The following is a 21891-nucleotide window of genomic DNA, read 5'->3' as shown; positions in this document are numbered from 1 at the left end:
CTTTTAACATAAACTACATTTTACCAATGTCCTTTCTGGAGAACAGCGCACCGCATTTCCACTCGGCCCATTCTCCTCGCATACATCACCTGCTGTCGTTTAATTGGTTTGTGAACTTTTGCTTGGTCCACCGCCAAATGTTTGTTTAACTACGTTCATGTACGCTGAGCAAGCGGAAAGAGGAAAATGAAGAAAGGGAAGATAAATACTCAGAAATTTCAGTTTAGCAAACTTTTTTTCTGAATAACTTCAAATGGCGAAATAACCATAACCGTATCGTGGATTCTGAACTGGTCGACAACAGCTGTATCCTCTGATGATACATGCAATAAATACCGGTTTGTAAAGACGTTGGCCGAGGAATGGCATGGACGAGGAAAAAGTCTGCAGTAAGTATTAGACCATTTAATTCTTCTCCAACAGTAAAATAAATGAAAATCATAGCGAGGAAAGAAAAACAGTATTGGCAAAGGCCGTCGTCTGCATGGTCCGTGAGGTAGCTATTGTTTTTCTTAGCAACCCGTCCAAGTTAAAAACCCTTAAGGCTGATGTCTTTCTTTACATAATAAGAGAGGATATATAATACAATGTACATTATAAATTCTGATTATGCCAACGCTGTTAACGAATCGGAAAGAAACGAATTTGAGTGTCGATAGAAATTAACTGATTTTTCTGCGACGGATGGAAAAGAAAAAAAATATCCTAATTATTTTTTTAATCGAAGCAAATACGTAAAGACATGTGGCTTTTCCCTTTCAAATTATTTCTTCTTATGCGCACGTGTTAGTCGCTTTGTGATATAAAACGCTGTTTTATAGAAGTATATTTTTGTATACGAATATCAGAAAATCTCAGCATGTTAGGAACGCTTGTATTGTGTGCACATATATGCAGTCACATGAAAAACATTGCTGGATGCCTTTCTTTTAATAATGCGTGGAATAACCGATACGTTAAGCCAGATCCCACAGAGCGGAAATTGAACGGTGTCTTTGTAATGCAAAACTCAGTCAAACATTACACGCGCTTTCGTGTATTCATCGTCCCTCAGTCACATAAATTACTTTAACAAGTATTGTTATATTTGAGAAAGCGTAAGAAGTTTCTGTCATTCTGGAGGGGGAGCCAATGCAAACAGAAATTGTTTGAAGCGCTTTATGCTAATTGTCAAAGTCAGGGTGCTTGAGATATTGATGAAAGATTTTGTAGCATAGTTGTTCGTCATGTAATGATTAAGTAACGGGTTTTAACCAAATTGTAACCCATGTGTTACTTTGTGAACAATAATGACATTAACAAAAATATTGTAACATGGCAACACGGTTTACGGGCTCAGATTTTTCCAAAATTTGCCATTCACATACTCGTGATATTTAAATTGTTTTGAAATAAACATTATGAATTTCCTGAAAACGTTGATATATCAAGATACCTTACAATTTTATTGCGCACATTTCCCACTGAGCAAATAACAAAAGGTGGTCGATATTCGTAATTAAAACAACGGAGTTGTGTGTTGGGTTTTGTAGAGCAAAGCGTTCGAGTTGGGTGCTGTATTAAATTGTTATAAAACATATGATGTAAACATATCGTTAGCTAAAATGGCTATGGAGACTGTAACGAACCTGAAAATGGTCACAGTGTACTGATTTAGTAAAAAAGTTAAGATATATCGATGAACTTCGTGAAAATAATAAGGCAAAAAAGGCTTCGAATTAAGTAAACAAGCGATACATTTTTGAAGCGCTGTTAAAGCGAAGCACAGGCAGGATGAAGCAAATGATAGAACTGTCAGAACTCAAACAAAATAATTACAAAATAAAATTCGCCGCCTTTTTCGAACAACCGCCCGTTTTAAAAGCGAAAAAATTAAATGCATAATCTCCACTTGGGCCTCGGCCAAGGACATAAAGTAAAAAGCAAAACGACTTTATTTAATTTTCGTTAATGGGGGGGGGGGGGGGGGGGATAAATTCGTTGCAATAAAATGAGGGCCTTTGCTCATGTCCGTTGATAATTTTTTTGGAGACTTTGATCATTGTGATTCCCTAGATCGCTTATCATATCGACTCTGAAATATATTTGTTAGATGTTTACACCAAAGTTTTAACAACAGAGACAAACCTGCGTCGAATTTTAAAAATTGTTTGATTTGTGTCTGCTCCCATGTTTGCACTACAAAAACATTATCGCGGAACACCAAAGGCGGCATATGCCACTCTAAGAACAGGGTTATCTCCAATTATCTTTTTATTGACTAATGTCTGCTGAGAGTAAATACAATAATTAATCTAGATTTCGCTTTTTAAATATATGGCGAACGTTAATTAGTACAGGTGGTATTTCAGGCTTGTCATTTCCAAATAAGAAGATTTGTCTGAAATAAGCCCTAATTAGCTGCGCTCGGTTTATACTTTTGGATTGGGTCGAACACAGAATTTCGGAAGCGATATAAATTTATAAAAGTACAAAACGGGCAAACTGATTGGTCCAAAAGGGCATTTGTCAACACGCCAATTTTAAGAAACACTTTTTGCCTCTGCTGCTTATTTTATAAACTACATATTTTATATAATATCGGAAGTTCATAAGCTAGACTTACGAGCTTCTGATAATATGAATAACCACGAGGTAATTGGGAGTGTGGATTGTGGTTATCTTTATAGCCAAATTTGTGATTGCATTTATTATGATTTGCATTGATTACGATACAGTGGAATCTCGATTTTTAGAACCTCCAAGGGAGACATTAATTGGTTCGAGATAGAGCGTTTTTCACTTGAGTGTCGAAAGTTAATTGCGTTTGCTTTGGTTTTGCGTTTACTACGCTTAGTGATTGGTTTAAAAATTTCGCGCCACTTTCTCGGCCAATCAGGAGTAAAACCAAAACCAATTGTGACTCGCTCGCGCACGTTTTCCCGCGCTTCGTGCCGGCGACGTGTATTTGCTTCGAGTTTTGATTGGTTCACTCGATTGTCTGTGTCCTTTGTGATTGGCCAGAGTAATTACTTTGGTTTTGGTTTTTCGACACTCAATTGAAAACTGCTCTATCGCAATACAATTGCGAAATACCTGAACGCTTCATCGAACAATTTCGCGTCATCACAAAATGTAGCGGCAAATGTGATTGCCTCGTGAAAGAAATATTGTACATTCGCATGCGTAAGCCAACACTTAACGTGCAAACGGATTCCATCCGCGCTAAGGTTTCGTTTAGGTCGTTCTTTGTTTTATGCCTATTTTGTTGCGTTCCTTATTTGCATACTGTACAAGTCTCTTGATAATGGAGTCAAGATGACTCCGAAACGTCGAGCAGTATTAAATCTTTCTTGGTTCTTCTTATGTATTTGCTGTAGCAAATCCCTGCTGATCAGAGATATCGAGAGCTCAGAGAAATCGAGGGTTACAGAAATCGGGATTACACCTTTTGTAGTATAAATATCAAATTATGTCATGAATACGAAGGCTGGCAAACGCAACAAAATGAATTCTTATTTAAAAGCGGTAAAAGTGTACTGCTAATAAAACTTGATATTAGAATATCCATACTAGCCTTTGACAATCCCAAAATTTAGGCAGTGTTATACTTCTGTGGTAAACATCAAAGAGATAACAAACAAGTCTTCCCAAGATTGGTCAAAAAGCACTTATACAGGTCCAAAAATAAGCCTTTGGGAGAAATGTAACCTTACAAGATACAAGGAGTGGCACCTTTCAAGTCAAACTTAAAATACGTTTTTAAACCGCTTCCAGCAACTTAATTCACAGAAAGGTTTTAAAAATTCCTGTCATGTATGCAAGACACAATGTGAACATGGTATGTAGATACTGTATAAAGTTACACAAATCGATAAACGGTAACAAAAAAAAATCTACAATACAGTAAGCTTAGTAACATCGCAAAGATAGATTTTTGCCACCAGGAAGAAGTAAGCTGACAAGAATTAATTAACCAGTGCGTTGAGTAACTAGGAACAAGAGGCACCCAACGGCGTATTAAAACTTAAGCAGACAGACAGCAGGTTGAACATTGTCAAAGTGGCAAACATGTAACCAGAAAAGAAATAGAATCAGCCTCGAAAGAGAGTTATTAGCTAAGTTAACTTTGCTTATCGCTTTAAGTCACCAGGAACAAGGGGCTCCCAAAGGCGCAATGTTAGTAAACAAGAAGACAAACAACATGTTGTCGACTGTCAAATTGTCAGCCACGTCGTACGTAATAAACAGATGCGAAAGTAAAGCTTATGCAACTAAAAGAATGCTAATTTAGAAGCAAAAAAACTAATTTGAGTACCCATACTACCTAGGACAAAGTTATTTGAAAGATAATCTCAATATTAAGGCAGGGCTATACTTTGGTGGTAAACATCAAAAAAGAGATAGCAAACAAGTCTTCTCAAGATTGGCCAAAATGCACTTGTCAAGTGAAGAACTATACAGGTCGCAAAGAAACGTTTGGGAGAAATGTCACCTAACAAGATACAAGAAGTGGCACCCTTCAAGTCAAACTTAAAATACTTTTTTTAACCGCTTCCAGCAACTTAATTCACAAAAAAAGTTCACAAAAACGTTCTCAAAGTGAACATGGTATGTAGATACTGTATAAAGTTACGCAATTCGATAAACAGCAACAAAGAATCAATCTAGAATACAATAAGCTTAGTAACATCACGAAGATAGATTTCTGTCACCAGGAAGAATTAAGCTGACAAGAATTGAGTAACTAGGACGCTGAGTAACTAGGAACAAGAAGCACCCAACGGCGTAATGAAACGTAACGAAACTAACGGCAGGTTGACCATCGTCAAAGTGACAAAGTTAACCACATTGTAACAAAAAGATTCGTGTTCAAAAGAGAAATCGTCGATTAAATTAACTCATCACCTGGAACAACCAGGAACAAGGGGCTCCCAAAGGCTCCGTGTTAGTAAACAGGACGACAAACAGCATGTTGCCGGCTTTTATTTTCTCTAATTGGTTAATTGTTAACCACCTACGTAATAAATAAGTTCGATAGTAAGCAAAAATCAAGACTATCGAGATTTATCTGAAAAACCGAAGATCGCAAAACAGAATGTTGGGCATTTGACCCGTGCTTAACGTTTTCCTCTAAAATCGTTTGGGAAAGAATTATCAAATTAGCCATGAAGTCTAAGAAAACTACGAAGTTATATATTCAGGTCAGTATTAAATGATTTTAGTTTAGTAGTGTAAAAACAGCACTTTTTGGCAGTATTCTAATTGTGTAGTTTTGTTATCTTGTTTTACCGCTTTTTTGATAAAAAAAGTAAAACCAGAGAAAATGAGAAAAAGTTAAAAACAAGAACAAGACACGCCGCGCCGCTGCAAACGTTTTCATCTTTAACAGCGTTGCCAGATATTTTTCACTGGCTTCTGCATCAAGCTAAAATGAATGTTCTTCGCGATTTTACTTTAATTGATCATTATATCTTCTTCTTCCTATGTTTTTGGAAATTCTACTGATTCATTTTATTTGATCTGTAAACATTTAAAGGGAGAAAAGGCATTTGTGTGGCAGACTATCAGCCAACCAGAGGTATTGGCTGAAATGCCACTTTAAACAAAACGTATTAGTCAAGTTGTCAAGTTACGAACATTTTCATCATTCTCGCACATTCTGTCAAGTAAATTCACATCTTTTCATTAAAGTTTACAATATAGCCGCTGTATACGCGTGGTGGAATTTAAGCGGCCATATTTTTTATTTTTATTGAACTTGGCTAAAACTTTATATGCCCGATTCCACGGATGTGCGAATTGTTTGTCCAATGGACGACTTCGCCTCCATTCTCTTGTTTTGTCGTTTAAATGATCTTTTAAACAGCCCGATTTCATCAGTAACGTGCTACTTGTTTAAACGGAAGCGAGACAGTGCCAACGAAGGCCAGAGATGAAGAAAGAATTATTGAAATTTATTGCTCTTCTCTGGGGCGGCTACTCGTGACGTTTATTCAGTTCTCGGAATATGTCTTCGGAATTTTAATGTTCTATGTTGATTGACAGTTCATTAAGGAACCATGTATGTTTTTGCCTTTTTATTATCGGCTTTTGTGTATCACGTGACGAGATTTCTTTACCTGTCAACTCTAAACAGAGATCATTTACTTATTTCTCTTTACCATATTAACACAATATCAAATAGACAGGTGTCAGAAATAAACAAAATAATAATATACATAATAACAATGAAATGCTGTCTTAGCAGAACCAAATTCTCTCAACTAACGCTTAAAAAAATTCATATAATTTTCAAGAAGAAATGGTTTGAACTGACAAGGAGAAAATGTATAGTATCGAACTATCTTATAATATGCACACGGACTCGTCAAGTCCATTAAAATCTCTGCGAACAAAGGGTTATTTTTAAACCATTAAATATACGGTTTGTTTTAAAACGAAGGCCACCTACCTAGAATATGTCATCCTCAACTTAAAAGAAGCTTTTTTGTTTGTCATTTTACAAGGGAGGGGAGATAGAGGACAAAAAATGCAACTGTTTTATTTTAACAATTCTTTATGAAGTTGGGTGATTAATAATAGATTACAATAGGTTTCGTGAATAGAAATTTTAACTTATTGAAAAACATAGGTGATTGTTAACATGTACTGTTTTCGTAATATTTTGTTATAAAACAAGAAGCCGAATATATTTGTTTCATTTTATACAGGCGCTGTAAAACGTTTCGGAGTAAAAATGTTAAGTCTACTTGGGGAGGTAAAAAGAAAAAAAAAAAGCGGAATCTTTTGAGAATTATTTGAAGCAATTTTTATGAAGAAGAATTATCCAGAAATACATATACTTTGTTTTCAAAGAAAAATATTTATAAATTACTTTCAATTTCGATTTTCTTTCAACTTATTATAAAGATCACTGACTAAGTGGTCTCGAAAGCCGGACATTAAGAGTCAAGCAAAAAACGACATGAGTATTGAGGTCGCCTTAAACTCCGTTTGTTGTATGCCAAGAGATTTATCTAAACTACTTAGAAAAAAGAAACTTATCATGTTATCACTTTAGATATTTTGCATATGATTATGATTTTTATGCTACAAAACAGTGTCATGGTCTTTGAGATCAAGCGTCATTCGATAGCATTTTTGAAGCGCATCTTTTCTTCGCACTTAACTCAAGCACTCTGTAGAATTTTGCTTTAAAATTGGCAATTTGAACCTGAATGCGAATATCTTCGCGTCCATTGTTATTCCATTTTGCAGTGCGACCTTGAATACCTCCCTGGATGTAAATTTGTAAACAGAGTCCAGTGTCTCAAGTAATTTGATTTTGTTTGCCTTTTGTGCAGTTCCAATGGGCTTTGTGCGCTGTTTATAGTTGTCAACGTACGACTGCAATTACTGCTTGGTGTATTTGACAACTCATTGCCCATATTAGGGGAACAGGTGATGTTTCCAAGCAGGTGGTGAAACGATTAAATTAAATTTGGGTAGAAAACCAAAAATATCTGCTGAATTTACCTCGGAATTAAGCGGGATTTATCACTTTAACACCTAGCACCATAGATCAAATTGATCAGGATTTTTTCCGAAGAGAATTTTACGGCTTCTCTGCGAGATCTCGCCAAACAACGATCGCTTATCAACAGACATTCGGACGAAATTTGATTTAGTGGACTGAACGCCTTTCAAATAGAGCGACAGCTCTGCCTCCTAAAAGCGCATTAAAATTAATGAAAATCACCATAAACTTCGCTTACCCGGACGGGCAAGTCAATTTGGGTGACAACAATATCCACAACTTCAAATTAGGTCATGTACACGTACTGAATCACAGGACAACTTGCCGCGGAAAGGAAAGAGGAATCTTGAGCAAAACAGAAAAGTTCGATGACTGTAGTCCGGGATGATTATTTTTAATTCTTTCTCGGTGCTTGTAAAGGTAAATTTGCGAGATATTTTCACATGCAGCTGATCTCAAGCGCAACACATTTTCTTGTACCTACAGGTTTTTAATCTGCTTGTTTTTCCTTCACCCAGATTAGCCTTGTGATCCTTGTACTGAAGCTGACCATCTCGGTTAACAATGGTGGTAAGTCTCAAGTTATTTTTGTCTTGCATACGGTCTGAATAATCTGGGTTGTCTGTGGTTGTAGAACCGATCTTCAAAAGTTTTCAGTTTGCGCGCGGAATTTTAGTCTCTCAAGTGCGCAAAATTGTAACATCATTTATTTCCCGTTTAGTTTGACAGTAGATGAAAATCAAGAAATGAGAAGCCAAAAATACTGCTTTTCAATTCTCGTCCCTTCAGTGAATACCTTCAACATTTGGAGTGATTATAAAGTCAGCGCATTTATCTTTCTAAGTTTAATAGTATTGCGTCTGTTGATGGTTCGAATTCTTTTTTTGAAAAGTTAATTGTGTAGTAAGAAAAAGCGGGGAAAAATTAGCAAAGCATTGTCAGACAGCCGTTGTGGTAAGAATTGCTATTCATTCAGTATTCCGTTCATAACCGCAAATGTATACAAGAAGCTTATCTCCGAATGAGTTCTTTGACTGCGAAAAAAAGTAAAACGATGTATTTTTTCAAGGCGATCGTAGAAGGCTCTCCTTGATACTGCCTGACAAAAAAGAAGACTGCCATTTTTAAAAATTTCCAAACATTTCAAATGCAAGACGGCGATGCCAAAGTTAGAAGCCACAAGCGTCCATTGAGAAAACATATGTGGTTAGATTTGCGAAATTAATAATAAAAAAACAAGTGTTTGTTTTACAGAATAAAATATGCATACAAAAATGAGTTGTGTCTGAGCTCAACACGCCTCAAAGAAATTCAAGGGAACCCTAACGAGCTTCTCAAGCGGGTGCATTTTTAAGTGGAAGAGAAAATTTAAAGAGTAGATTTTCTATGTTGCTTTCTCACTGGTGTTATTACCGATAATTGCCCTTTTTTGTGTTATTTTCATTAACACTTGCCGCGTCAGGTCCACAAGGGAAGTTATTTCTCAAGAAAGTCCAATAATTAGGCAACTTTTGTACACACGCTAATCTTTCGTTCTGGAATGGACACATCTGTATCTATTATCTTGCGTTCGTTAATTACAGCTAACAAAAAAAGTCTCTTTGGGTTTTTCATACGCTCTGTTGTGAATTCATTTCCTTTGCACTATACGTTTAGTAAAAAAAAAACTTCTATATTTTGTACCGAGTATTTGCGTAAGTACGACAGACGATATTTTAAAAGCATTCGCGACTTTATCGTCAAGTTGAAATTTTGATTTCTTTAAAATAACAACAATTGTAATCTTTAGTATTTCTGTTAACCTTTATTTTGGTTTTTAAAAGAATTCTGATATTTGAACATTATTTTGGAACTTTTTTGTTCAGATAATTCAACTGAACCTTTTCTAGTACGACGTTATTAAATATTTTACAACTTTCATAGTTTGACTCGCCTGGAGATCTAATTAGAACTTAACTTGGAGATATTTGCATGAAATTCTCTCACGAAATCCAAAATGATAGATTACAAGCATAAACAGCACTTTATCATCATGTATTTTTCATGGCCGGCAAGTACGAACCCTTGTAAACCTAAACGACTGCCAGAACATAAGCGAAAATTCAGACTTCTTTATCAATAAATTATAAATGATGATTTTGCTCAAAAGACTGCCGGTCTGCGAGAGCTCGAAGCAAAGATCACGAAAGAAAACCATCAAGTTATTCTTTTCATTGCATATGGGGCAGAGTAATTGGTTCGGAAAAAGATGTTTTTAACCATATTTGTAAACATCCTTTCACAAACGTCTTTTGGCAATTTCAACATGACATGATCGTCTACGATCGGATGAAAAGTGTAAAAGCAAACTGGTAACAAAGGGAATTGTAATGTATTCTTAACAAAGTTGTGCCCTGGCAGCGTCTTTTCTTTCCAGCTGTCTTAATATAGCCCCTGGCGTCTTCCAACGTCATAGAAAAAATATTATTAAAAAAAGAAACGATTTTCTCCAAAACAATGAGACTGTTCCAAATTTGTTGCTTTTAATGACGCCGTGGACATATCTTTCTTTCAACATGTCGCACTCAATTAAAAAGTTTACAATATGTTGCGAGTCCTTTGAAGCTATTGTTTGTGTATCGATCGAAACATTTTAAGTAACGAAACCACAACTAATTAGCAAGAGGATGAATTTTCACCTTTCCATTTTTTGTCTAATTAATAATTTTCTTCATTTACGAGTAGCAAAGAATGCCAACCTTTCTTTCGTGCAAATTCCATCCTGTAAAATATCAACTATGATGTTATTATAATATATTGCTTCCTTTTGAAGTGATTTAACTGTAGTTTTATAGTACAGTGAGTTCTAGACCTGAAAGAAACATACCGACTTCGTTGGATTATTTTTTGACAAAATTAAAATTCACGCAAAATTTAACCACACCTTTTTTTTTAATAAAGTGGTGCTTTTTATGTCCAAATAACAGGGAAAATTCACCAGAATTTAATAAACCCTATCTTTTTTCCAGTGTTAATAAGTTATCAATATACAAGCTTTTTCCAAGTTTGTCACTAGGGCTTTTAATTGAAATATATGGCAAAAGTATTAAGCTAGATGTATGTCCGAAAAAATAAAAGAACAGACCTCTTTTAGAAAAAGTTTAACCAAGTTCTTAGAACGCCATTTTCAATTGTTGCTGTTGTTTTTGTTATACCCGAGATGTTTTACATCTGCCTAGCGTAAATGACTGCAATGTGTTTACTTTCAATTTCTTAATAAATTTAATTATTTTGTGACATGTTTGCTCCAAATAGTTCTACATACTTAATTTCATCACGAAGAAATGAAAATGTCTGTATACTGTTTTCAAGACAACTTATAGTTCTTAGACTGCTCCAAATTTTTTTCTTAAGTTTAAATATACTACCTGTGAAATGAAGAAAATGGTCTGAGCTTTAATTCTTCTAAATAAATAAGCGCGGATCCTCCCATTTCTCGTATCGCTTAATTAAGCTCGGATGTCAACACACAAATTATTATTATTTTTTAAACATGTTTTGCAATCCCATAAATACTACCAAGAAAATTTCGTCTTGACAATTAGGAACTTTTAAAGTAAAAGGTCGCGCATTTTCAGGAATTATCGGTTTCAGTAAACCATGCGGGATGTGGAAGAATTGACGAGCTGACTGATTTACAAGCTTTCCTTAAGATAAGATGTTGACTGTTTCCTGGCTCGATTTCTACTAGAGACGGATAATCCGTCTAAACGAACTTCAATTTTAATTAGGCGAGCATTTCTTAGTTCGTCTGATAATTCGTCTGTGTATAAATACGAGCAAACAGACGGATCATCCGTCCAGATAAACTATCTGGCAAGTTCGTCTTGGCAGACGAATTATGCAGAAAGTTCACGGTCTGGACGGATGATCCGTCTGTTTGCCCGTATTTATACACAGACGAATTATCAAACGAACTAAAAAATGCTCGCCTAATTAAAATGCAAGTTCGTTCAGACGGATCATCCGTCTCTAGTATAAAATTTCCATATACAGTAGAACCCCGGTAACTCGAACTCTGAAGGGAAACGAAAAACAGTTCGAGTTAACGGGGTTTCGAGTTATCGGGGTCGATTGAATATTTAATTTTCCAAGTTAATAACTGATAGTGTACTGTTTTTTCAGCACTTCAGTACACAGTACAGTGCAAATTAAACTTATCTCGTCAGAAACTCTAACACGATCATAAATTCTTATGATAAGAGTGGAAAATGGCTGTCAAATACGTGATCTGTTCGTTGCTCTAATCAAAGGGCAACCGTGGCGAGTTGCAAGAACCGGACTGAATTCGAGTTATCGGGGTAAATTAGATCCAAAATTTTGATCAAGGGAAACGAAATTTAGTTCGAGTTAGCGGGGTTGTTCGAATTATCCGAGTTCGAGTTACCGGGGTTTTAACTTTTAACTTCTCACGTCAACATAAACTCCTTCTTAATAATAGTCTCAGTGCATTTCCCGCAGTGTCAAGACAATTTTTACTGCTTCAGCTCACGTATTATTTTTTGGCACCTGTTTTCTTGACATTATATCAAGATTATTCGTAGTTCTGTTTCTTAACCATTAATGTGCTGTTTAAAATCTGCCTAACCCGATGAAGAAGTGTAATGGGAAGTCTAAATGCCTTTATTTATAGAGAAGGAGATTTTTTGTCACTTTATGAAATTCCTGACTGCCTTCTTGCAAGGAACTATGGGTGTGTTCCTCTGGGATGACCCGGAGCAGGATCAGTTAACCAAGAACACTCTGATCATGGTGTGTCAAAGGAACCGATGCATCCTTGTCCACAGTGGATCCATCGGTTCCTTTCAAGTACCGTGATGCAAGTGATATTGGATTTCTGATCCTGATCCGGACCCCCCAGTGGAACACACCTCATGATTCACGATTTTGTTCTCTTTCAGAGGTCCGCGTTGTGGATGTAGGAAGAGTGGCCTCTAAAGTCATCTGCCAGGGAACGACGCTCAAGTTCAAATGTGAAAACACGTCTCTTGCAATGGTGATTTATGCTGCTACATACGGACGCGAAGAGGATGGGCGCACTTTGTGTCCTTTTAGACAAGGCCTGGTGGATCAGTCAGTTATTCTGGCTAATGAAACCGACGATACCTCGGTCTGTCCTGAGATGAATGTCACCTCGCAGATAATGAAACTGTGCGACAAAAAGAGGCGCTGCATTGTTACCGTGAATGCAACTTACTTTGGAAATCACTGTAAAGGAATTTACAAATTTCTCAAAGTTATTTACGCGTGTGGTGAGTATTTTTTATTTAAATTATCACACGTTCGAATTATGACCTGACGTTATACTTAATATTGGTGTAACCGGAAGATACAGTATATTTAGGAAAGAAATTTACAAATGGCTTAAAAAGCATCGTTTTTTCTCCACGGACATTATAATATGTTGCGTGAAGAAAACGTGACTTTCTGTAATTTCGAGATCAAAGAAAACTATCAAATTTTAGGAAAGATAACGTTCAAATAGAAATAACAATGATAGTTTTGGTAGTTTCCAGTGTAAAATGTCTTTCCTCGTAAGATTACCGGCTGAAATAAATACGAGATGTTTCTTAAACATAGGGATAAACGCTGATAAGTGACATTAGTTTTAGTTCAAGTACCTGTATTAGCTGATGCGAGTATACTGCTACTTTTGCAGTTACAAAAATTAAGATAAATGCTATATCTAAAACAGTTCAAACGAAACTCTTCTTGTGTTCTCCGGCGATTCAAATTGGTCGATGTGTTGATATGCACCTTAACTCACTTAAAGAATCTAGTAATATTTATATCTAAACTATCTCACTTTCAACTTTGATACGATCTTATCCAGTTCGTATCTGTATCTTTGCCTCTCACGAGCATACTTCTATTCTCTTCTTTTCTTTTTCTTCTTCTTCAGTGAACAAACATGAATTGAAAATCAGGACCATTCCTCTCTACACTACCACACCTAGTTACAGCACTGCTCCTTTCACTTCACCAACACCACCGGTAGTTAAACATAAAACACCTAAAGTAACACCCACACGTAAGAGAGTAACCACTTTGACTAAACGAAAGAAAACTCGCACAAACTCCACTGTGAGAAAGAGTCGAACACGCACGACTAAAGCACCTATGTCAACAAAGCACACTACTGCACCGAAACGTCCTGTTAAAACAACTTCCAAAATTTCTATTGTATCGACCAAAGAGCCAGTCATGATGACTAACAAGTCGACAAAAGTGACGCCGACAACATTACCAATCGTTACTAAACCCATAACGTCTAAGAAACCGGATACGGTAAGTAAAGGTATCAGTACAGTGAAACCGAACATAACAGTGTTAAAATCTGATGCTAGTGTACCGATAACTATTCCTGTTGTGTCAACAAATACAACAAAAACCAATGACCGAGACAAAAAAACTAAGACTCCAACCACGTCCGCAGGTGTACAAATCACGATACAAGTGAACGGTACCGACACATCACCAAACGGGACAGAATCCTCCATACCCACCACTGTACGACCAATCATACTGACAACTCGCAAGGGACCTTTATCCAAGGCTGTCTCCAGCGCTGCACCAGTGGTCATGCAGCAGGCAAGGCCAGAGGTCGTCATGGGAGTGGCAGGATCGCTTTATCTCTGGTTTCTTCATATGAAAGGTGAGATACGCGGCTTGACTTTCAACTTTTCAAATTGCACATCAAAGGGATTATGCCACGGATTTTTACATATTTTTGGACAACCAAACTTAATATTTTTGTAGTAGGAAACTTAAAAATAATGGTCCAGTTTTATTAACAATTGCTATTTTAGAGCAATAAAACTGTTTAAAAGCGTGTTTGGCTGTGGATGGCCTGGATGGAAAGTGGATTGCAATTTGAAAACGTTATCCAACGTTTTTAATTTGTTTCCGCGCGCCTTAAAAAAATTAATAGCCAGAGTTTGATTTCTATCTCCCAATAAAGGTTACAACTTTAGTTTAATGTTAAAAGATATGTTTTTCATGGGTTAAGTTGCTTACCACTTATTTCAGAACAGTTTAGACCAAAAATCTGCGAAATCCCCGTGACATAGTCCCTTTAATGACGCCTTGGAACGTTGGCAGTAAAAAACGGCACCAAGACTTTACGCTTGGCTTGTACTTGAAATAACTGTCCGTAAAACGGTAGCAATGTTGAATATATAACATAGAGATCTCTAATACTTAGTTTCCGTTTTGATATGAATGTCATTTCACTTGCTTGAATAAATTTCATTCCATGGTTATGTTACCCACTTTGCTACTGCAATGGGTTTAATTGACATATGACTTTTCTAATGAACGCTTTTCGAAATGATAGTGATGCTAGTACAGTGGACAGCACCTGATTCATTCTTTAATGAAAATGGCCAGTTTGTGCTATTATTTTGGATTCTTACGTAGGCTGTAAACAGGAAAAGCACAATGAAATTTAGTTACGTTTCTGTGGAAAAATCCTTTTGACTTAAGTAAAAAGAAACATGCATTTCTGAATATTATAGAGTACCTTGTATACAAGTGAACCAAAGCTTGATTTCTGTCCTGCGAAAAATGAAGTTGTGCTTTTGGTAATCCGTTTTTAATGCTGCTGTCCTAATGCTTTCTAGGATTTCATTTGGCCCTCGATCGTTTAAAATCATTGATGAGAGCTTTCATCCAATTTTGACCACTTTCTTTAAACAAATTCAATGCATTTTTTTCGGATCCAAACGCTAGTGCGTCACGTGTTGAAAATTATAAAAGCAGCGCACCAGGTTCGACATTAATCATATTTTTTAGACGTTATGTACGTTATGTAGATTATTTGGGAAAGGTAACGAGTCCGATCCCATCAACGCGTTGGCCAACTCGTCGGCCGTCACACCACTGATACGTTACCGACGTGGTAGCGTGACGGCCAACACGTTATATTTATATTCCTTCCTGCCAAATCACAAATATATTTGCAAGTTTCCTATCATCTTGTTGCAGAAAATTCATCGACATATTTGACGGTGTTTCTTTTGAGTGCATTGGCGGCGGCAATAATAATGGTAGCAGTGGTGGCTTGCTTTCTAACTCTCCAGAAGAAGAAGGATTTCCTGAAGCTTGACATTATGCACAAACCCAAGAGATACATAGCTCCACCCAAAGAAACGAAGACAACGAAACAGAACGGACATGTTCCTGGAAAGGGTGAGAAATTAGCCGATGCAGAGGAGGCACCCGATGGAATAATCCTTCCAAAAGGACCCGAGATTGTATTTACTGCTCATGATGTCAATAATCATGTTCCCAAAGAGTTCAACATCGACAGGTATGAGAAAAAGGGCAATTTCCGTGGTAGACTACCATTAACTTCCAAAATAATCCTGGGCTTATTGTTCAAAAGCATGTGTAGAAGACAAACAAAAAAAATATCAAGAAGTTTTCAGAAGGAGGCTTTGAGTTGTAAAATGTGTTTATGTATGCCGCGGGCCAGAGTTTAGAAAGCTATTAGTGAGTATATGTAAGCGGTGGTAAGAGAGAGCCATCCATCAGTATTCATCAAGGTGAATCAAAAATCGATTTCACCTTATCTCTAGATGATCAAAGTCGTTAAAATAAGTTAAAAATAGTAGTCTAGCAACTTTGTCTTTTTTTCCAAACAAAAAACCCAGACTGTTATTTTTTTTTTATTATCGCATGTTGGAAAATCAAAGCCCTCCAACGAGAAATTTGCACTAACACTGCATATTAACAGATATTGACGATCCTCGAGTTTCCTCTCGTTTTCCACTCATATGTTGTTCGTTCGTTGAGAAAGGCAAAGCCCTGTTATCAGTCTTTGACAGTTACAGAGATATAACTGCGAATGATGAGCTGCTGAAATCGGTAAAAATTCAATGATGAGTTGCGAGGAATAGGCATTGTAAACAACTGTTCAATAAATACTAAGGGCGCTTTTGATTTTTCAGAAATGGCCGACCGGTCCGTGTAAATGGTTAATGTGAAATGAGCCTTTTACACGAGATTTTCCTAACAATTTTCCTAACAATGTATAATATTTATGTACTGACTGATTTGACAGGACAAATCCAACGGAATTCTGTTGTCGAATATACCGGTCTGGGCGGCCTGTTCTGACAAATGGAAAGCGCCCGAACACTGACAAACTTACTGATGAATACTTTTTGACAACAGGTATTCTGGTATGGAAAATGGAACAGCGAAAAAAGACGATGGAACAGATATTCACGTCAACCCAATGTTTAACAGTGGCAATAATAATAATAAAGCTCCAAGTTCTGTGACCAATCCAAATCCAATAAATCTGCCTGGAAATGGTGCGATTTCCAGTCTACCGTCAACTCCATGTCGAAGCCGTACCCTAAGTGAGCCCAAAAGCGGAACACCGCGACGAGACAGAGCTTATAGCACCGGTAACGTATCCCGAAGTCACGAAAGGCATCACAGCCAAGGCATGACTAATTATCCCGACGAGAGAGTACGATTACCTCGCCACCTAAGCGCCGGAAACGTATCTCCTCACAATCGACAAGGATTACATTCAGATCACGCCTCACAAAATCAGTCGCCTGCTAGGACACTACCCCGACAGAGGGCTGCAACTGGAAATGGAGGATATTGTCATTCCCCTGTGCGTAATCCCCATAACTGGCCACCAAGTGCACAACCAGCGCCTGTGAATGGAATGTCTAACTCTGGGATTGTAAACACCACCTCACAACCCCAATCACCAGCGAGGTCTGTTTCAGGGGGCACTTTGGTAAATCAGTACCCCTCTGCAAGTGGCTCTTTAAACAACAGGCAGCAAAAACCTGGAAGTGAATCTCAACAGCCGTCAAACGTTAGAAGTGCACAGTATAACTCTCTTGGTCATCCAACAAAGCAGCTCGGACCGGGTACCGCTGGAAGGGATGGAGAGTCAAACTACCAAGGGAAACCACCTTCACTAGGTTCTGAAGACGTACGCACCACGCCATCCTCACAACATTCAATGTCATATCAACGGCCGAATCCGAACTCCACGATGAAATCTTCCAATCCTTCGAACACACTGTCATCTGACAGCAATGCTGGAGCGCCGACGCCTTACTCCAACCATCGAAACTCGCCGAACTTAAACAGAAAGTGGAGTAAAGAGAAACCGACAAATGATGGTGCACCGAATATAATAACAAACCCGAATTACAACAACAAACCAGGTGATATTTGGCAGAAGCACAACGGTGTCAAATCGGGACAGAAAGATGCAAGTGCTAAAAGCTTCAGCGCCGATCAAGGGAACACATCAGGAAGTGTCCTACAGTGCAGAAATGTTTCTTCTGAAAGATGCTCTCCGCAGGAGCAGGATGCTAATAAAGGTACGATGCGTCCTCCTAGCATGGGGGAACTCCTTTCCCCCTTGGATGCTATGCCAGATACATACGCAAACAACTCCAGTTTGCTTTTATCTGAGCGGCATTCTTACAATATCACACCGGGAACTTCATCTTTTCACCCTTTCACGCCTCCGCCCCCGGAGTTACCAACAGACAGTTCCGATGATGATCTTTATAGTATCGTAGCGAAAGGTACTTATTCTTCTGCAGAACCAGATCCTAACTTAAGACACACTGGTATGGCTCGGTCAGATGGAAGAGAAAGAAAAAACAAAAGCAAACACGTTTATGTCGTTATACCGTCAGGGGATGGTTCAACTGCAGTATAGCTGTATCTAGATACAATTAAGGAAGGTGAAGGCCGTTCATCAATAGGGTGGTAGCCAAAATATATCCTTGTAAAACAAACAGAAGTTCAATGTATTCGCGTAATAGGGTAAACGAGGGAAATACATTCTAAAACGTAACATGCCGCGTATTGACTGATAAACACCTTCAGCATTCCGGGGAACTCAGTCAAATGTAGACCATCGGTATCGGGCAAAAATATCAAAATCAAACTCGCAGCATTGCATCTTTTGCTTTCCCTATCTCTTTTTTTTCAGACGTTTGTGTCAGAAGATTCTTGGTTCTATGTTCTGGTTCTGTTTCAACTTCTCTGGGGGTGGAGGAATGTTTCTTTATCTTTCACGTGCACTTTCTCTCCTTTGACTTTTCTTTCCTGTACCACTTAAACTAAACTGTTAACTAACACTGCTAATAGCAACTGCATAGCTGACGGTGTTCTGTTTACTTACTTCAGAGGTAGAAAATGCCAAAGAAAGCAATGTTGATGCCCCTCAGCCACAGAATGCCTCGGAAAATTCTGTCATCGACAAAATTTTGGGGCTGCCTCGATTATTGTTCGGAAAACGAGAAGGGGAACTACCAACAGAATAACACTGAACCTGAAGTAACACTGAGTAACAGCGTAAATAACACCGGAAATTACACAGCAGTACAAATCCTAACAAATGACATTTATCGGGCCGCTTTATAAAAGACTACTAACCATTCATGACAACTGAGTAAGCAAGAAATCCTCATAAAAGCATAGACGATAGTCATCAACTACATTAACGTAAAGCTAACGTGACAACGGAAAGGAAGGTCAAAGGGTGAATCACACAACGTGAAGCAGAAAAGATCGGTTAGCTCCTCTAACAGTCAAAAACAAACCTTACGGCAGAAATGGCTTGCATTGGACTGAGTCTTCCAGAGTGTTGGAGGTTTTAGTTATATGTTGATATAAATAACTTGGCAACTACTTTTTCGTCAGTAATAAAATCTTTATAGTTGTAGCGAGGAGAATATTTGGCAGGTTGGTACTGTCACAGGTAGCTGTAAACCTTGCTACTGGTTTGTGCACAGGCAGACACACAAGTTGAAAAATATAAACAATAGCGCATATAGAAGATATAAGAGAAACATTACGTCGGCGTCGATTTACTACAAAATATAAAGTTTACTCTAAATGATTCAATAAAGGAAGAAGTTCTCCCTTCTCTCTCTCTTCTACCGGTCGCTAAATGATCTCGCAAAATAAACGTCTTAAAGGGCTCGGGGCGGCAAAAAAAAAAACACGACACAAGACACATTCAGCATTTCATCTTAACTTTTATTGAATCATTTAGAGTAAACTTTATATTTTGTAGTAAATCGACGCCGACTTAATGTTTCTCTATATATCTTCTATATGCGCCATTGATTTCAACATAACCTTATGTCAACAATTATTAACCACGAACACATAGGGTGGTCTGCCTGTGGTTTGTGTGGACTTTTGTGAATGTCATCGTCTGTTCTTCATCAAGGAAAAAGTACTTCTGCTTGACCCAGTATAGTGTGCGATGAGTAAAGATGGCTAGTCTATCGACATCGTCTGAACACATCGACCTTTCTCTTTAATGAGAGAGAATGTAATATGCAAGTGCGTTACGATATTGTGAAGTTTAACTCTTTCACCCCTTACAGCGGCTAAGTTCAAATTACAGTCAAGTTTCAGTTTGAAACATGATAGCTTTTGTCATCAGCATTACTTCAATAGTCACGCACACAGACTCAAACCGTAAAGCCACTTCTATAGCATCATAAAAAGTACCATTTAAAAGTAACGCTCCAAAAAAGTCATTTGAATGTTCATATATAAGGGTTTTATCCACTTACCCAAAATACGCAAAATTCGATTCAGGGAGTGAAAGGGTTAAACAGTGTTACAATGGGGTGTTTTCTTTAATGATGTACAAATAATGTTACGCTGTAATTAGTCTTATGATGTGGACGAGGCTGGACCTTGCAATTTGTCTGTGTTTCAAACTGACAATTACTAGATAAAAATTGCGTTTTGCTTCATCATTCACTAATTGATAGTTCAGATTGAAATTGGTAAACTGATCAGCCCTTAAAACTTCATGATTTGGGTGCTTAGCTTTGTTGGAATATTAAATAATTTTTAGTAAAAGCGTATTGAAAAAAAAAATCAAAAATATTGTCAAGATGTCATAAAACTTGCCTTTCGTAATGTATATGTATATTTCTTAAACTTCTTTAAGCTGCTATTGTACGTGTAATCAAAACAAAACAAGGTTATTTTAGCTAGAGATTAGTATATAGATTGCCAGTCTGTGTTTCTATAGAATTGCATCAAATCAAAGGGTATACTGTTGCTAGATATATCGAAGTCTAAAATCTGATGCGAGTTTAGGATTATAAAATAGGTCAGCAATGTGAACGTGCGAAACAGCAATCATGTAAAGTCAAGTTACCTGAGACCAATGCTATCATGGTTTGTGATACAACTCCTTAATCACATATGTGGGACGATTAAATGCAGACGGCTACACAACGTTAGGAAGACTATGGCACAATTCTTTGTCGGATCTCACGTAGCTTGGAGATGCATTTACTAGAAGTCACTCGAGGTGTATAAAACAGTAATTTTAAATGCACGGCTAGTACGACGACACTTGTAGGAGCCGTTAAGTTTTATCTCACTCCAGCTCTGGCCCTGTAGAAGACTAGTTGACTAGTCGAAATATCGGCCAAATAAATTGTCCAATACAAGTGTCGTCGTACTAGCCGTGCATTTAAAACTACTCCTTACTCACAGGCACACGTACACATTGCGGACCTACTTTTGTACAAACAAACCCAAGACCAGCTTTTCTTTTGGTCAGCACCAAGAACGCGGACTCGAGCATGCGCTGACTGCTCATTTTTAACTGTCAGCCAATCAGATTTAAACATAAACAATCGAAAGTCCGTGAATCGCGGAGTTTCTCAAAAGAAGAGCAGGCTCTGGGGACGAGTGTCTTGATAATAACGCATGCGTCGAAAATCGAAATCACTTTTAGCTAGGTAGATCTTGTGAAGTATCAACTCGTCCACAATTCTAATCATATCGCGGACTGACTCGTCCGGTTATTACTTAGAGGAAAGATATGCAATTAAAATTTATAAAATGACTTGTTGCAGCTGAAAAGTGATAAAGCGCAAATGTATTCAGTCTCATAGCTTGTTCACACAAACTAAACCTGCTTAGTTAAACAAAAGTAAAAAGCAGTGACCCTAGCTAAATTAAAATAAGCTGCAACTTGTGATTTCATTATGGAGCTTTCAAGTCGAGGTCAGTAAGCAGAGCATAAATCAGTTTTAAACTATGGTGTGAACGAGGTATAAGATAGCAAACGTTTGTGAGAGGGATGTGTTTAGGGCTTCAGCTAACGAAAATGAAAATATAATAATTAAAAGTTAACTTTCAAAACAATCACACTAGCGAGAGGTTTTTTTTGTTAACTTAGTACCAAGGAGATCGTGACCCCTGTCTTATTTTTCTCATCTGTTATTTAACTCTGGAACTCTCCTGGCCGTTTTGGGCAAGTTTCTTCTCTATTTATTATTTTTAAGTACGTACGTCACGGAAGAAACTCGCCTAAG

The 21891-nt window shown here is 37.5% G+C and overlaps 1 protein-coding gene across 3 annotated transcripts; it reads left to right on the top strand.

Moving 5' to 3' along the window:
• The first annotated feature begins 209 nt into the window (after positions 1-209).
• LOC144656015 (uncharacterized) lies at positions 210-18858 on the top strand. Of its 3 annotated transcripts, none has more exons than XM_078516225.1 (6): positions 210-389; positions 8017-8068; positions 12439-12789; positions 13440-14192; positions 15524-15848; positions 16715-18858. In XM_078516225.1, exons 1-6 carry the CDS (start codon positions 363-365, stop codon positions 18243-18245), a joined length of 3039 nt encoding a protein of 1012 aa, XP_078372351.1. In that variant the 5' UTR covers positions 210-362; the 3' UTR covers positions 18246-18858. The 3 variants fall into 3 exon arrangements, with proteins under 3 accessions (XP_078372351.1, XP_078372352.1, XP_078372350.1); XM_078516226.1 differs by lacking the exon at positions 210-389 and adding an exon at positions 6961-7918 and having other exon boundaries at positions 13974-14192; XM_078516224.1 differs by lacking the exon at positions 210-389 and adding an exon at positions 6961-7918.
• The last annotated feature ends 3033 nt before the right edge of the window (positions 18859-21891 follow it).

The sequence above is a fragment of the Oculina patagonica genome, chromosome 6 (genome assembly GCF_052425735.1).
Source record: "Oculina patagonica isolate OP01 chromosome 6, crgOcupat, whole genome shotgun sequence".
Taxonomy (NCBI): Eukaryota; Metazoa; Cnidaria; class Anthozoa; order Scleractinia; family Oculinidae; genus Oculina; species Oculina patagonica.
The sequence above is the reverse complement of the archived record's forward strand: the minus strand, read 5'-3'. Positions and strand labels throughout refer to the sequence as shown.

Coding starts and splice junctions, on each gene's coding strand:
- LOC144656015 (XM_078516224.1), top strand. CDS start 7,883: ATGATTATTTTTAATTCTTTCTCGGTGCTTGTAAAG. Junction 8,069..12,438: donor CATCTCGGTTAACAATGGTG/GTAAGTCTCAAG, acceptor GTTCTCTTTCAG/AGGTCCGCGTTGTGGATGTA. Junction 12,790..13,439: donor CAAAGTTATTTACGCGTGTG/GTGAGTATTTTT, acceptor CTTCTTCTTCAG/TGAACAAACATGAATTGAAA.